General features: G+C 39.5%; 1 protein-coding gene across 3 annotated transcripts in view; it reads left to right on the top strand.

Moving 5' to 3' along the window:
* Positions 1-14,673, top strand: part of LOC145526911 (uncharacterized) — a 192,468-nt gene that overhangs the window by 82,030 nt on the left and 95,765 nt on the right. For all 3 annotated transcript variants that reach the window (XM_081543710.1, XM_081543711.1, XM_081543709.1), the window contains one exon: positions 7,563-7,806. In XM_081543710.1, the coding sequence (XP_081399836.1) occupies positions 7,589-7,806 (218 nt within the window). In that variant the 5' untranslated portion in view covers positions 7,563-7,588. The remainder of the gene's footprint in view (positions 1-7,562; positions 7,807-14,673) is intronic.

Raw genomic sequence — 14,673 nt, 5'->3', positions numbered from 1 at the left:
TATACTTAATGTAGATTTAAAAAAAAATATTCTTTATTAGTTAAGGCAGTTTTTTTTATTCCTACTTTGTTAGGATTTTATGAATTGGCATTGAATTTCATCAAGTGCTTTTTTTCATATATTAGTGATGATATAACTTTTGTTATTTATTTAGTTAATGGGAGTAAATTATATTGATGGGTTTTCAAGTTTTAAATCAGCTTAGTATTATAAATTAAGTTGGTTGAGATCTATTCTTTTATATATCCCCAACTTTGACATGCCAATATTTAATTTCATTTTGCTGAATTATTGCATCTATGTTCATGAGAGAGATTGGCTTAAACTTTTCCTTTCTTGTAGTACTTTTTCTTTATTGGTATGTTTTGGTATCAAGGCTGTATAGGCCTCATAAAATGTGTTCAGAAATGAATTCATTTTATCTGTTCTTTGGAATAATTTGTATAACATTGGTATTAGTTCATGAAATAAAGAACTTACTGATGAAGCCATTTGGTCCTAAACTTTTGTTTGTGGACAGGCTTTTAATTATAGATGCATATTTGAATGGATATAAGGCTATTTGAATTTTCTATTTCTTCTTGTGTCAGTTTTGGTAAGTTAGTATCTTAAAAAATGAATTATCCATTTCACCTAAATTATCAAATTTTTTGATCTGAAGTTATTTATAACATCTTATCTTTTTAGTACCTGTGAGATCTGTAGTGATGTCCCTTTTTCATTTCTTATATTGATAATTTGTGCCCTCTTTTCTCTTTATACTACTATATTTTTAAAACAATTTTGTTTGTTTTATTTTCTCAAAGAACAAACTTTTAGCTTTATTATATTTTCTGCTTCAGGGATTGACAAAATACAGCCCATGGGTCAAATATAACCCATTACCTGTTTTGTAAATATAGTTTTGTTGAAACACAGCTGTGTCCATTCATTTTGTATTGACTATGCCTGCTTTTGCATTACAATGGCAGAGATGAGTAGTTGTAACATATGGCCCACAAAATTTAAAATGTTTACCATTTGTCCCTTTACAGAAAAAGACTTCTTCTCTACTGTGGTGGGTTGTGTTTTTTTTGGTCTATTTTATTGTCTTTTGTTCTTATCTTCATTATTATTCTTGTACTTTCTTTGAGTTCAATTTGCTCCTCTTTTTCAAGATTATTGAGATGGATCCTTAGATCATTCCTTTTCGTCCTTAGATTTTCATTTAACTATTGTGGTTTCTCTAGCTACAGGTTAGGTATATCCCATAAGTTTTTATATGTCATATTTTTATTACCATTCTGTTGAAAGTGTTTTCTTATTTTCCATTGTGATTTCCTATTTAACTTTATTTATAATCTGGCCTTTGGGGATTTTTAAAATTATGTTTTTGTTGTAGTTATTGTTATTGATTTTTAAATTAATTCCGCTGTGGTCAGATAACATACCCTGATTTTAATTCTTTAAAATTTTTTGAGACTTGTTTTATGGCCTAGTATATGTTTTATTTTGGTAACTTCTATATATAAAGATATATATATATTATGTGTATAATATATATATAAAGATTATATATATAATATATATAATCTCTATATAAAGATATATGTATATATATAACTTCTATATATAAAATAATGTGTATTCTCCAATCAGTGGGTCCTGTGTTAAGTTTTTAATCATGTTCAATTTTCTATAGATTAATTTATTTTCTGCTTATTCTTTGAGCTATTGAGAGAGGTGTGTTAGAACTACATATTGCAAGTGGGAATATGTTTATTAGTCCTTTGGTTTTGTAGGTTTTTACTATACTTGAGGCTATGTTATGAAATCTTCATGTTGAATTGACCTTTTTATCTTTACCAAAGTTTCTCTTTTGTGTGTAGTAATACTTCTTGCCTTAAAATCCGTTTTGTCTGTCATTAGTATATCTACACTACCCCTTTTTGTTGTTTATGTTTGTGTTTTCTATCATTTTACTACTGACTTTTCTGTTTCCTTGTATTTAAGTTGTGTCTATTATAAATAACATGTAGTTGGGTTTTAAAAATATCCATTCTTAGAGTCTATGCCTATTATTTGGAGTACTTCATTTCAATTCATGTAATTATTGCTAATTTTTATTCTTCTCTATTTACTATCTTACAGTTGTTTTTTTTTCTTTTTTTGACTCAATCTGTTTTTAGTCCTCTCACCTGACATATGGCTTTCTTTTGGCTTTGAAAAGTATCTTTATTGTTTAGTTTTCCCTTTGTTAATTAAATATTCTTTTTCTATTCTTTTTCTGATTATCCTAGAGGTTATACCATGCTTCCTTGACTTGTAGTCAATCTTAAATTAGGATTACTTATATCTTCTACTAGATTCACCAATATTTTACATTTTTTCCTCATTTACTTTATCATCTTCTCCTTCATGCCCATGTATTATCCCCTACCTACCCAACACACACACAGTATTTTTTCTGAACCATTTGGCAAGATGTTGCAGATGTCATACTTCTTTATTCCTAAATTCTTCAGTTTGTATCTACTAAAAACAAGGAATTTATCTTATGTAATTAAAGTAAAACTTCAAAATTAGAAAATTTAGTATTGATACAATACTGTTAACTGATCTACAATCTAAATTAAAATTTTGTCAATTATTCTAATAACTTCCCTTATAGCAACATCTTTTTCCCAGTTAAGTATGGAATCTAGGATTATGCATTGCATTTAGTTGTCATGGTTGTTTAATCTCCTTTAATTTAAATAATTCTCCCTTTGTCTTTCATGATCTTGATATTTTTGAAGAGTACAAAGCAAGTACTTTGTAGGATTTTAAAATTTTTGTTTCTCTAGTGTTTCATTATGATTAGGTTCAGATATTTTACAATGCAATAACATTGTAAAATAACACAAAAGTGATGTTGTGTCCTTCTCAGGCCATTGTATCAGGAGGCATTTGATGTTCATTTGATTCAATATTAGTGATACTAACTTTGATAACTTATATAAGGAGATATCTTACCAGTATGAGCCATCATAAACTTAATATTATTAATTTGTAATGAATAAGTAGTTTGTGGGGAACTATTTTGAGACCATAGAGATTATCTGCTTCTCACCAAACTTGTACCCAGTATAGTTTATCATCCATCAGTGATTATTGACGGAATCAGTCATTACTATGGTATTTGCAAAATGATGATTTTTCTAACTCCATTATCCTTTCTACATTTATTACTCAGCATACTGATGTAAGGGGTAACTTTCCTTCACCTCCATTTATTAATTTGGTAGACTTAAGAATTGTTATTTAATTCAAAATGTTATAATCCATTGATCTCGTTTTGATACTCAGATATTTCAGATTTGGCCATTGGGAACCCACTCAAACAAGCTGCCATGAACTTTTGACATGCTCATCATTCTTTGTACATTTCATTACTTTCTGGCACAGTGAGATATTCCAGGATCATCTTTTACTTTATCTACCCTAGCATTGTAATCAGTTGTTTCCTTTAAGGAGCCCTGGTTCCTTTGTGTGGAGGTGGGTATTTAGAAACTTAGATCTGGGAACTTCCTTGGTGGTCCAGTGGTTAAGACTCCATGTTTCCAATGCAGGGGATAAGGGTTCAATCCCTGGTTGGGAAACTAAGATTCCACATGCTGCGTGGCGTGGCCAAAAAAAGAAAAGGAGTCTAGACACCAAGTGAAGTGAAGTGAAAGTCGCTCAATTGTGTCCGACTCTGCGACCCCATGGACTATACAGTTCATGGAATTTTCCAGGCCAGAATACTGGAGTGAGTAGCCTTTCCCTTCTCCAGGGGATTTTCCCAACCCAGGGATCAAACCCAGGTCTCCCGCATTGCAGGCGGATTCTTTACCAGCTGAGCCACAAGGGAAGCACATACCAAGTGTGCTGATTTTCTCCTGCAGTAGAAAATGTACTATATTATATCTAGTCTCCGCCATTATGTCTAGTCTCAGCTGGATTAGGAAATCTCTATCTCTGGCTCTAACCATGGAGTTCATATTGATGCTCCCAGATCTAATCGAATACCAGAATGTTCAGTTTAGTCTTTTTCCTTTCTATATTTGTAAGTCTTTTTTACAAGTGACAAATCTGGCTCAGATTATTCTCAGTATATTTTACTCACTTGCCTAGGCTTAGATTCACAGAGAGTATTTTAGATTTGCTACCCCTACCACTATAAACTTCCCTGGTGGCTCAGAGCTTAAAGCGTCTGCCTCCAATGCAGGAGACCCGGGTTCGATCCCTGGGTCGGGAAGATCCCCTGGAGAAGGAAATGGCAACCCACTCCAGTATTCTTGCCTGGAGAATCCCATGGACGGAGGAGCCTGGTAGGCTACAGTCCATGGGGTCGCAAAGAGTCGGACACGACTGAGCGACTTCACTCACTTCACCACTATAAAAAATCATACTGATTAACCAGTGTTCAATGCTTGTAAAAAGATTTTTGTTTCCAAACTGAGAGTATATAATTAAAACTCAGCATTCAGAAGTAATTATTTTTCCCTTCAGTGTGATTATGTTATTCATTTGAATTTTAGTTAGGCTCATTTATTTCTGTTTGTATTCCATTTTTGGTTTCTTTCCCCTCCATCACTGTTAATTTAACATCATCATCATCATCATTATTCCCCAAGCAGACACTGAACTTGTGTCCCTTGCACTGAAAGGTGGATTCTTAACCACTACCACCAGGTTAAAAACCACTGCTTTTATTGATTGACAACAAATATATTCTGTAAATCACTCCATATCATGACTTATTTAGTTTTTATTTACAGCTACATAGTGTACTATTGGGGCTTCCCTTGTGGCTCAGCTGGTAAAGAATCTGCCTGCAATATGGGAGACCTGGGTTCGATCCCTGGGTTGGGAAGATCTCCTGGAGCAGGGAAAGGCTACCCGCTCCAGTGTTCTGGTCTAGAGAGTTCCATGGACTGTACAGTCCATGGAGTCACAAAGAGTTGGACAAGACTGGGCGACTTTCAGTTTCAGTATACTATTGTGTGAATATACCATAGTTCATTCATCCAATCTCTTATGTGTGTGTGTGTTTAATGTATGTTTTTTCACAATATTTTTTAGTTACAAATAATGTCCTTTGTTCATATGCTTTCTTTCTTTTTTTTTTTTTTACATTCTTGAAGGTGTATTTTCAAGGAAAATTATTAGATGCAATTTAAAAGGTAAGCTTACTTGTGGTGTTGTTAGATATTGTCAAATTCTCCTCCCATAAAGGTGTGGGAGACATTTCCACCAGCAATGTATAAAAGTCTCTTTCCTCATGGCTGTGTCAACAGAATGTGCTATCAGGCTTTGTAATTTTTACAAAATCTAATAATTGAGAAATGGTATCTCAGCACAGGTATAATTTCTATTATAACTAAAGTTGTCCATCTTTTCATTTGTTTAAAAGTCATTTAAAATCTTTATCTGTGTATTGTCTGTGACTTTTGCTTATTTTTGTATTGGGTTTTTGACATTTCTCCCCTTCAGTTTTAGAGTTCTTTATGTGTTAGGATGGATATTAGCCTTTTATCTCTGATGTATGTTAATCACAGCTATTTTTAAATCTGTGTGAGTCTGTGGGACTGTTTCTATTTTATTAAAATTAATTCTTCTGTTCCTCTTTGCTAGTAGACTTGGTATTTTTGAGAGAAGGCCAGTCTTTGTGTATAAAATGATGATGTACAGGCTCTGGATGGTGGTGTTTTGAAGGGAAACTTCAGAGATGATTTCATTTTCTACTAGCTGACAGATGATATATGGGTAGATAATCTTGATCAAGGCTTGTCAGTGTAAGGTTTGCCTTCATTCTGAGGGAGTAATACTTCTTGGGTCGAAACTGAAAGTCTAGAGTCTTCGCCCTCCTTGTCAGCCCTGAAAGCTCACTTTTGGGTCCTCGGTGTAATGAGACTCCTGTCTCCTCCTGAGACTTTAGCATACAGTTGCTTCAGCCAGTTTCTCTCTTTTCTCTGAGCACGTGCGGCTTGAGGGTCAGCAAACGTCTTGAGGGGAATTTGCTCACTTTCTCCAGGATGTTGGCCTTTCAATTTTTGTCAACTATTCCACCACAGCAAGACTACTTACTGCAAGCTCTAGGTTGCCGTTATTTCTTCAGCCTTTATTCCGCATGTGGTGAATTAACAAATGCCCTGATGAGAAACAGCAGTGGCCAGTGTGTTACCCTGTCCTCGGGGGTGCAGCCTGGACAGTCCTGCTGCCTTAATTTTTCTCTTCAAACCTCCACACAGCTTTCCTTGTACGTTTCATCTAGTTCCTGTAGTTGTTCTCAGAGGGGTTATCCTAATACTGGTCATTCCATCATAGATGGTAGCAGCAGTCATCTTTCCACTGAGCACATCTCATTAAATTTGTATGGAAGTGAGAGAACACAGTCAAATTGATAAAACATTTTAAAATTGACAGGGAAATTGGCCTGGTTGTACACTGCTGTGGAGGATATAAATTGGTACCACCTTTCTGGAGGGCATTAACTTATATCAAAATCCTTAACAATGTACTCTTTGACCCAGCAATTATGCTTCGAAGTATTTATCCTAAGAAGATAATCACAGATGTGTGTGAAGGTTTATTTACAAAGATTCCAATTCCAGTTAACAAACTTGGAATCAAAATCCTTAGTATGCAACAAAAGAATATTTGATAAATTGTGGTGCTTCTATACAATGAAATATAACAGAATCCAGCATTGCAAGTGACATAAGAGAATGTTTAAGCATATTTATTACTCTCTCCTAGAGGAGGGCATGGCAACCCACTCTTCTTGCCTGGAGAACCCCCATGGACAGAGGAGCCTGGCGGGCTACAGTCCATGGGGCTGCAAAGAGTCATACATGACTGAGCGACTAAGTACAGAAGAGCATAGGCACTTTCTGTTTAACATTAGCGAGTATTGTTAAGCACAGGAGATTACAAAGCAACATGAGCAGTATGATCTTGTTTAAGAATGTGTATGCAGATATATAAGACTGGAATAATGCACATGGAAGTGTTGATATCTGGTATTGTTGGGTTTTTTCCTCCTTTGTTTGTGCGTCATCTAAAAATTTTCCATAGGACATTACTTTTGTTCTAAAAGAAAATTAATGCCCTTAAAAGAAAAAACCTTACAGTTGATAGGCGCAATTGATAATATTTTCTAGTAAACATTTTATTTTATACTGGTTGCCTAAACTCTGTCTTTATGCCCTTAGTGATGGTACAGATTTTGTCAGAAACAGTGCCCTCCTTGAAATCCTTTGTGGAGCTGAGCACCTCCATAGAAATGTACTTTAAATTTTTACTGGTCAAATTCAGACAAAGGCTTCACCTGTTTCTGTCAGTGTGTGTCAAAACCTTTTAAATAAGGAATCCTTTTTAAAAAGTAAGTAGGTTTGTGGTAAGGACCTGGATTATCAGGGAAGATTTATTTCCTAGCCAAAAAATAGTCTAATTTCCTTTTGAAACCAATGGTCAAGATTTAATGCAATTGCCTTTGTAAAACTAAAATCAAGATTTCTGAAGACCATTCTCATCCTCTGTTGCTTTTTCTCTTGAAGGTACTGTCCAAGGCAGCAGCCCCACTATGACCTCTTGGGTTTCGAGGCTGCTTCCTAGGAATGGCCGTTCCTTGGCTACAGCATCAGAGAACCAGCGAGCTGAGGATCGCCATCGGCACCATGGAGCCTATGGGTACTTCTTGCCCATCCAGACGAGGTGGCAGGACAATGACCAGTATGGCCACGTGAACAATGTTGTGTACTACAGCTACTTCGACACGATTATCAACCAGTATTTGATCAGGTAAGTGCGGGCTCTGCAGCCCCCACCCTCATGTCACCTTTCTGGCATGCTCTGGCGGGGGCTCGTGCAGGGCATTCTGGGAGGAGATGCCCATTTTCCTCTAGTATTTTTGCTGGTATGGCTCCTTTGTTGAGCCAACCTGAAGTCAGGTTATTCTGGAGAACAGCTGGACCAATAGGTGAGTGAGGAGAGGATACTGTTGCCCTGCTGCTCCTGCAGTCGCAGGTGTTTGTCTATCTTGGTCCTTTGCACTAAATTGTCAGCAAATGTGCAGGCTTTGAATCTCAATTAAGCAACTACACAATAAGCCATGTAATATCCAAACCCTGAAACTTGAGCAGACAGTAACATAAGCCCTCAAGGCCTTTTTGTGAGAAAAGCAGCTGCTTCCCCCACCGAGGGCACATAAAGGGGAGGGGAGAGAGTCTAAAGAGTAAAGATGGATATTGTAGCCTCTGAACACCATGATGACAGGATTACTGCCTGAGGTGTGTTTGCAAGATTGGTTAGTGTATGTTTGTTAATATCATTCTCTATATGAAAGACTGGGCTGCACAGAGTGCTGTGTAAATCCCAGCTTCAACTTGTATTGACTGTGTAGTTTGGATCAAATTATTTAACCTTATTGAGTCTTTTGTAAAAATAACTCACATATATTGAGAGTTTTCTCTGTGTCTAGCACTGTGAAGCCTTTTGCACAGCCTTTCTTGTTTAATCCTAAAACAACGTGAAGAGAGAGTAGCAGATTGTCAGTCCACTGCCTGAACCCCCTTGCCTGTACCTTTCCAGGGCATGCTGGCCTGACAGCTATCAACACTAACATTTCTTGGCCTAAGGACTTTCTCTGGCCACCAGAGCCCCTTTTGCAGGCAGGCCAGAAGTGCAAGGAATCAGTGCTCCCTAAAAGCAATCTTCAATCACTGACTGATGGGAGTTAGTGTATAATATGAATACCCCAACTTCCTTACTCCTTGGATGAGTTATCTGAGCTGCACGCTATACACAGGCTCCCAGGCTTGCCTAGTGGGATTAGGCTCCATTTCCCAGATTGGTAGCTTGAAAAAAACTGAGATAAAATTTACATACTATGAAACGTGAAAGTGAAAGTCACTCAGTCATGTCGGACTCTTTGCGACCCCGTGGACTATACAGTCCATGGAATTCTCCAGGCCAGAATACTGGAGTGGATAGCCTTTCCCAACCCAGGGATCAAACCCAGGTCTCCCACATTGCAGGCGGATTCTTTACCAACTGAGCCAAAAGGGAAGTCCACCATAAAACGTGCTATTTTAAAACCATTTAAGCATACAATTTGGTGGTTTTAGTATATGCACAATGTTGTCTAGCCATCACCACCATCTAATTCCAGAACTGCATCACACCCCCTTAAAAGAAACCCCGTATCTGTCAGTAGTCATTCTCAGTTTCTCTCTCCTCCCATCCTCTGTCTCCATAGATTTGCCAATTCTGGACATTTCATATAAATGGAATCATACTGTATGTGATCTTTTGTGTCTGGTTTCTTTCACTTAGCGTTACATTTTCAAGGTTAATATTGCAGCTTTTATTAGTACTTTGTTTCTTTTTATGGCTGAATAATAATCCATTGTATTGTTTACTGTATTTTGTTTGTTCATTTGTCATTGGATGGACATATGGGTCAGAGAAGGCAATGGCATCCCACTCCAGTACTCTTGCCTGGAAAATCCCATGGACGGAGGAGCCTGGTAGGCTACAGTCCATGGGGTCGCTAAGAGTCGGATACGACTGAGCGACTTCACTTTCACTTTTCCCTTTCATGCACTGGAGAAGGAAATGGCAACCCACTCCAGTATTCTTGCCTGGAGAATCCCAGGGACAGTGGAGCCTGGTGGGCTGCCGTCTATGGGGTCGCACAGAGTCGGACACGACTGAAGCGACTTAGCAGCAGGACATATGGCTTGTTTCCACTTTTTGGCTATTATGAGTAATGCCGCTATGCATATTTGTGTACAAGTTTTTGTGTGGACATGTTTTCAGTTCTTTTGGGTATGTACCTAGAATGGAATTGCTTGAATCGTATGGTAACTCATATATTTAACTTTTGAGTAACTATCAAACTGTTTTCCATGATGACTATACCGTTTATATTCCCACCAAAATGATGAGGCTTTCAATTTCTGCACATCCTTGCCAATACTTGTTACTTCTGTCTTTTTTGCTTGTAGTCATCCTGGTGGAAATGAAGTAGTATCTCATTTTGATTTGCATTTCCCTGAAAACTAATGATGTTCAGGATATTATCATGTGCTTGTTGGTCTTTGGTATATCTTCTTTGTAAACATACCTATTCAGATCCTTTCCCCATTTTTCAACTGGGGTATTTGGATTTCTATTGTTGGGTTGTGAGAGTTCTTTATATATTCTGAATACTACACCCTTATTATATATGATTCACAAATACCTTCTCCCAGAGATCAAGATGTTGGAGTAGAGGGATGTGGAGCTCACCCACTTCCACAAATACATCAAAATATATCTACATGTGGAATAATTCTCAAGAATATCTACTGAGAGCCTGCAGAAGATCCCATGCAACCAAAACTGCAAGAAAGATCCCCACCTGCTTGGGTAGGACTATGGGAAAAAGGGAAAAGACAAATACTTTCTCCCATTTTGTGTTTGTTTTTTTCACTTTCTTGCTAGTGTCCATTGACATGCATGAGCTTTTAATTTTGATGACAGTGGTAACTTCTTAAATAGCAAATGCTTTATTGGCTGCTTTCTCCTCTTGTCCCTTCCTCACTTCTGAAGGATGATTTAATCTATAAGATGTACCTTATAGTTTGTGCTCACAGTGCAAATTTGCTATGTATAGAGAAACTAAATGTCGTCTTTCTTCAAAAGAATAGAACAACTTTCACTTGAGACTGCCTGGTTCTCTCATATGCTATGTGGTCCTGAATTGTCACACTAATTTTACTTTGTGTGCGCCTGTCAGTGATTCCTCTAGAATTGGCTTACACTTGCTTACTTATGAATAATAAATGTTTTTTTCAGCACTTGTGTTAGCTTTTAGGAGAATGTGTGCTTTATACTTTGAAATCCACAGCAGGAGGTAAAAACAGTATTTGAAGCTTTTTGTAATTTCTCATCATTTGTCACATAGGGAAACTTGACAATGAATTTTCCCAACTCGCTCCAGGGCTACTTACTCTTTTTAAAGGAAGGATCAGCCTTGTAATTTCTTTGGGTTGTCTCTTGATTTTATTGCAGTTGAGAGCTAGTGGTGTGTCTTAGTCAGTTTAGGTTGCTATGTGTGTATGTGTGTGTGCAAGTCGCTTCATTCGTGTCTGACTCTGTGATCCCATGGACTATAGCCTGCCAGGCTCCTCTGTCTGTGGAATTCTGCAGGCAAGAATACTGGAGTGGGTAGCCATTTCCTCCTCCAGGGGATCTTCCTGACCCAGGGATCAAACCTGCATCTCTTACGTCTCCTACATTGGCAGGCAGGTTCTTTACCACTAGTGAGTGCCACCTGGGAAGCCCTGGGTTGCTACAATAAAAATACAAATTACTGGCTTGAATAACAAGTTTCTTTCTCACAGTTCTGGAAGCTGGGAAGCCCAGATCAGGGTCCCAACATGGGCGAGTTCTGGGAAGAGCCCTCTTCTTGGTTTACAGACACCCGCCTTCTTGCTATATCCTCTCATGACCAAGAAATGAGAGACAGAGCCACCTTCATGACCTCACCTCAATCTGATTACCTCCCAGAGACTCCACCTCCTTCCTAGTACCATTCCATCAAAGGGTAGGGTTTCAATATTTGAGTTTGAGGGGGAACACAGACATGCAGTCTACAACATCACTTTTGTGACTTTTGAAGTCTTCCATTTGTAAATGGGCTTTCTTGAAAGGCAGTATGCAGACAATGGTTGAGTCCTTCACCCAGTGGAGATTGTGTCTGTGTGGTCTCAATTTATTATCAACCGTTTCATCCAGGTTCTGCTTCTGCCAGTCTTGGGAGGTAGGGAAGGGGGTTGGCAGCATGTGAGGAAGAATTTCTGCCACAGTAGTGTCTGTTTTATGTAGAAATCCCTAGATATTACACATTGACTCCAAAACTGTGAAAATACCCTGACCATTGTGACCAGAGACTTCCTGATCATGAAAAAAAATGGGTTCACCTTCATACGCTTTCTAAGAGATCCGAGGGTTGTTTAATAAGCTGCTCACTTGACTGTCAGAAGCCAAGCCAGCACCACAGAGCAGATGTGAGGATCCTGGGAAGACTGGCCAGGCAGAGGCAGGCTCATTGCCCTAGTGCGAACCAGTGCGAGGAAGGCAGCTGCTCAGGTGGAAGCAGTGCCTCCCAGCCTGGCCTGCTCGCTGGCCCTCTTCCACCTGGCTTTTCTAAGGATGGGTGGCTCTGCGCATGTGCCAAATGCCGTGGGATAATCAACGAACCACACCCGTGTCTAGAAGATTCCCTCTTTGAGGAGGGTTTTCTCCAGGAGAGAGAACCAGGGTATAAAGAAGGGTGTGGAGGGGGAAGGAGAGAAAGACAGTAGAAGAGGCCACACAGGCTGCCCAAAGTTCCCATCACTTTGACACGCAGAAGGGGTTAAGTCATTCTTGAACAGTTTATCGCTCATCAATTGTAATTAAATATGTTTATATTAAATTATGTTCTGTAATTAATGTAAAATCCTTTAGCCTATGCTGTTATTAGAACCAGATGCTGAAGTACCAACAGTATTTCAACATGACTGTGCTGCATCGCCAGCTGTCTGACTGTAATTACTTTAATCTCAGCTTGTTATCTAATTATCACCTTTGTAAAGGGAAAAGTACTCTCTAATGCTTACTGATTGTTTCAGATGATGATGAAGAGCGGGGAACAGCTGTCAGAGATCGTGGGCCCTGCTTATCACCACGAAGGAACTTATCCTGAGACCTAGTCTGGGCCAAACTGCTGAAAAAAGATGTCCCAGGCAGGAACTGGGGACTGGCCAGTAAGGGGAGACAGTTGGTGTGCCGGTTCAGGGTGTGGCCCCTGTGGAGAGACTGTCAGGTGACGTCCAGTGATGGCTGGGGGGACAGGTTAGTTAATCTGTTTAAGACTCAGTTGCCCCATCTGTAGCATGGAGACAGTAACAATACTAGAATCTACCTCAAGGATTGCTGTGGAGACCAAATGAGATACAGCATATGAAGCCATTAGCGCAGTGTCTGATAAAATATACATACTTAGTAAATGTTAACTATTTTTTCTTTTTGATAAAAATCAGTGTTGGTTTTCAGTATTTCCATCTTGGTCTTTGAAACAATTGAAATGGGTGTCTAAATGCCAGCAGCTTGACATGACCAGTGTGTTTTCCAAGTAATGCTGAAGTCTGTCCTTTTGGGACTGAAATTTACCTTTGCATTGCTTATTCAAAAATGGTTCACCCAACCAGTGTAAATAAGTATTGTCAGGGAAATCTTGAGGGGAAATAAACTGTTTTGGAGTATCCTTCAGTACTGTATGCATATGCTTGGGTTTCAGCAATTGATATGGTAACTGTAGTTCATTCCAAAATAATCATTAAAGCAGATAGTCTTAGGATGTTTATTAAACCTCTACTATCCTCTTGGCTTTACCTCTCAGGGCTACACTCCCATCAGAGGGAAGCTGGCAGTCCCTTCCTGCTGTGAAATAGAACCTCTGTCTGTCCAGTTGACTGTGAGGTCCTTGAGGGCAGGACAGGACCTTTGTCATTCTTCTGTATCCTGAGTAGGTTGCCCTGCCTGGCAGGTACTTTGTTCTCCCTCAGTAAGTATTCCTGAAAGAACTAAACAAAAGAACTCAACCTCAGACCATGGTGATCACCCAGGGTTTTTTCTTTCCCAGTGGCAGGAAGAAACACTGCCTCCTGGGGCTGCAGGGAAGGTCTCAGTCTCCCATGCTTGTTTTTGCTGCCTATTACTGGGCTCCTGTGGTGGCTCAGATGGTAAAGAATCCACCTGCAATGCGGGAGACCTGGACTTGATCCTTGGTTGAGAGGATCGACTGGAGAAGGGGATGGCAACCCACTCCAGTTTCTAGGTGGCTGTAGTAGTAAAGAACTCGCCTGCCAATGCAGGAGACATAAGAGACGCAGGTTCAATCCCTGTGACCTTCTCAGGGTCAGGAAGATCCCCTGGAGGACGGCATGGCAACCCACCCCGGTATTCTTGCCTGGAGAACCCCATGGACAGAGGAGCCTGGCGGGCTACGGTCCATAGGGTTGCAAAGAGTCAGACACGACTAAAGTGACTTAGCATGCACACACTGCATCCTCATACCAGGAAACCACAAAGCAGGCCTGCAGGGAGAAAGATCAGAGCATGCAGTGGGGTCTGACCTTCATGGTGACACATTAGCCGTGTGTGGTTCAGCAGCGAGAGGAGCAGGAGACCTGAACTGACCCATCCCAAGGCAGGCCACCTGAGAAGGGCAGAGTAGCGGGTCTTTAATGTCAGGAATGCCCAGGTGCAAAGAGAGCTGCTCTGCAAGAAGGCTTCCACTATTCATCAGAACAGAAATATTACAAACTCCATATAAACTCCCTTCAGTAGAAGGCATACACCCAACTCTGGAGTCATTCTTGGTTGCAGTATATTTGGCACTTCCCTGGTGATCCAGTGGTGAAGAATCTGCCTGCAGTGCAGGAGGGGCAAGAGACATGAGTTTGATCTCTGGGTCAGGAAGATCCCCTGGAGGAGGGCATGGCAACCCACTCCAGTATTCTTGCCTGCAGAATCCCATGGACAGAGGAGCCTGGTGGGCTACAGTCCATGGGGTCACAAAGAACTGGACACGACTAAAGTGACTTAGCACACATGCACACACAGTATATTTGGGTA

The sequence above is a fragment of the Giraffa tippelskirchi genome, chromosome 11 (genome assembly GCF_054371585.1).
Source record: "Giraffa tippelskirchi isolate mGirTip1 chromosome 11, T2T-mGirTip1v1.2.pri, whole genome shotgun sequence".
Lineage (NCBI taxonomy): Eukaryota > Metazoa > Chordata > Mammalia > Artiodactyla > Giraffidae > Giraffa > Giraffa tippelskirchi.
The sequence above is the reverse complement of the archived record's forward strand: the minus strand, read 5'-3'. Positions and strand labels throughout refer to the sequence as shown.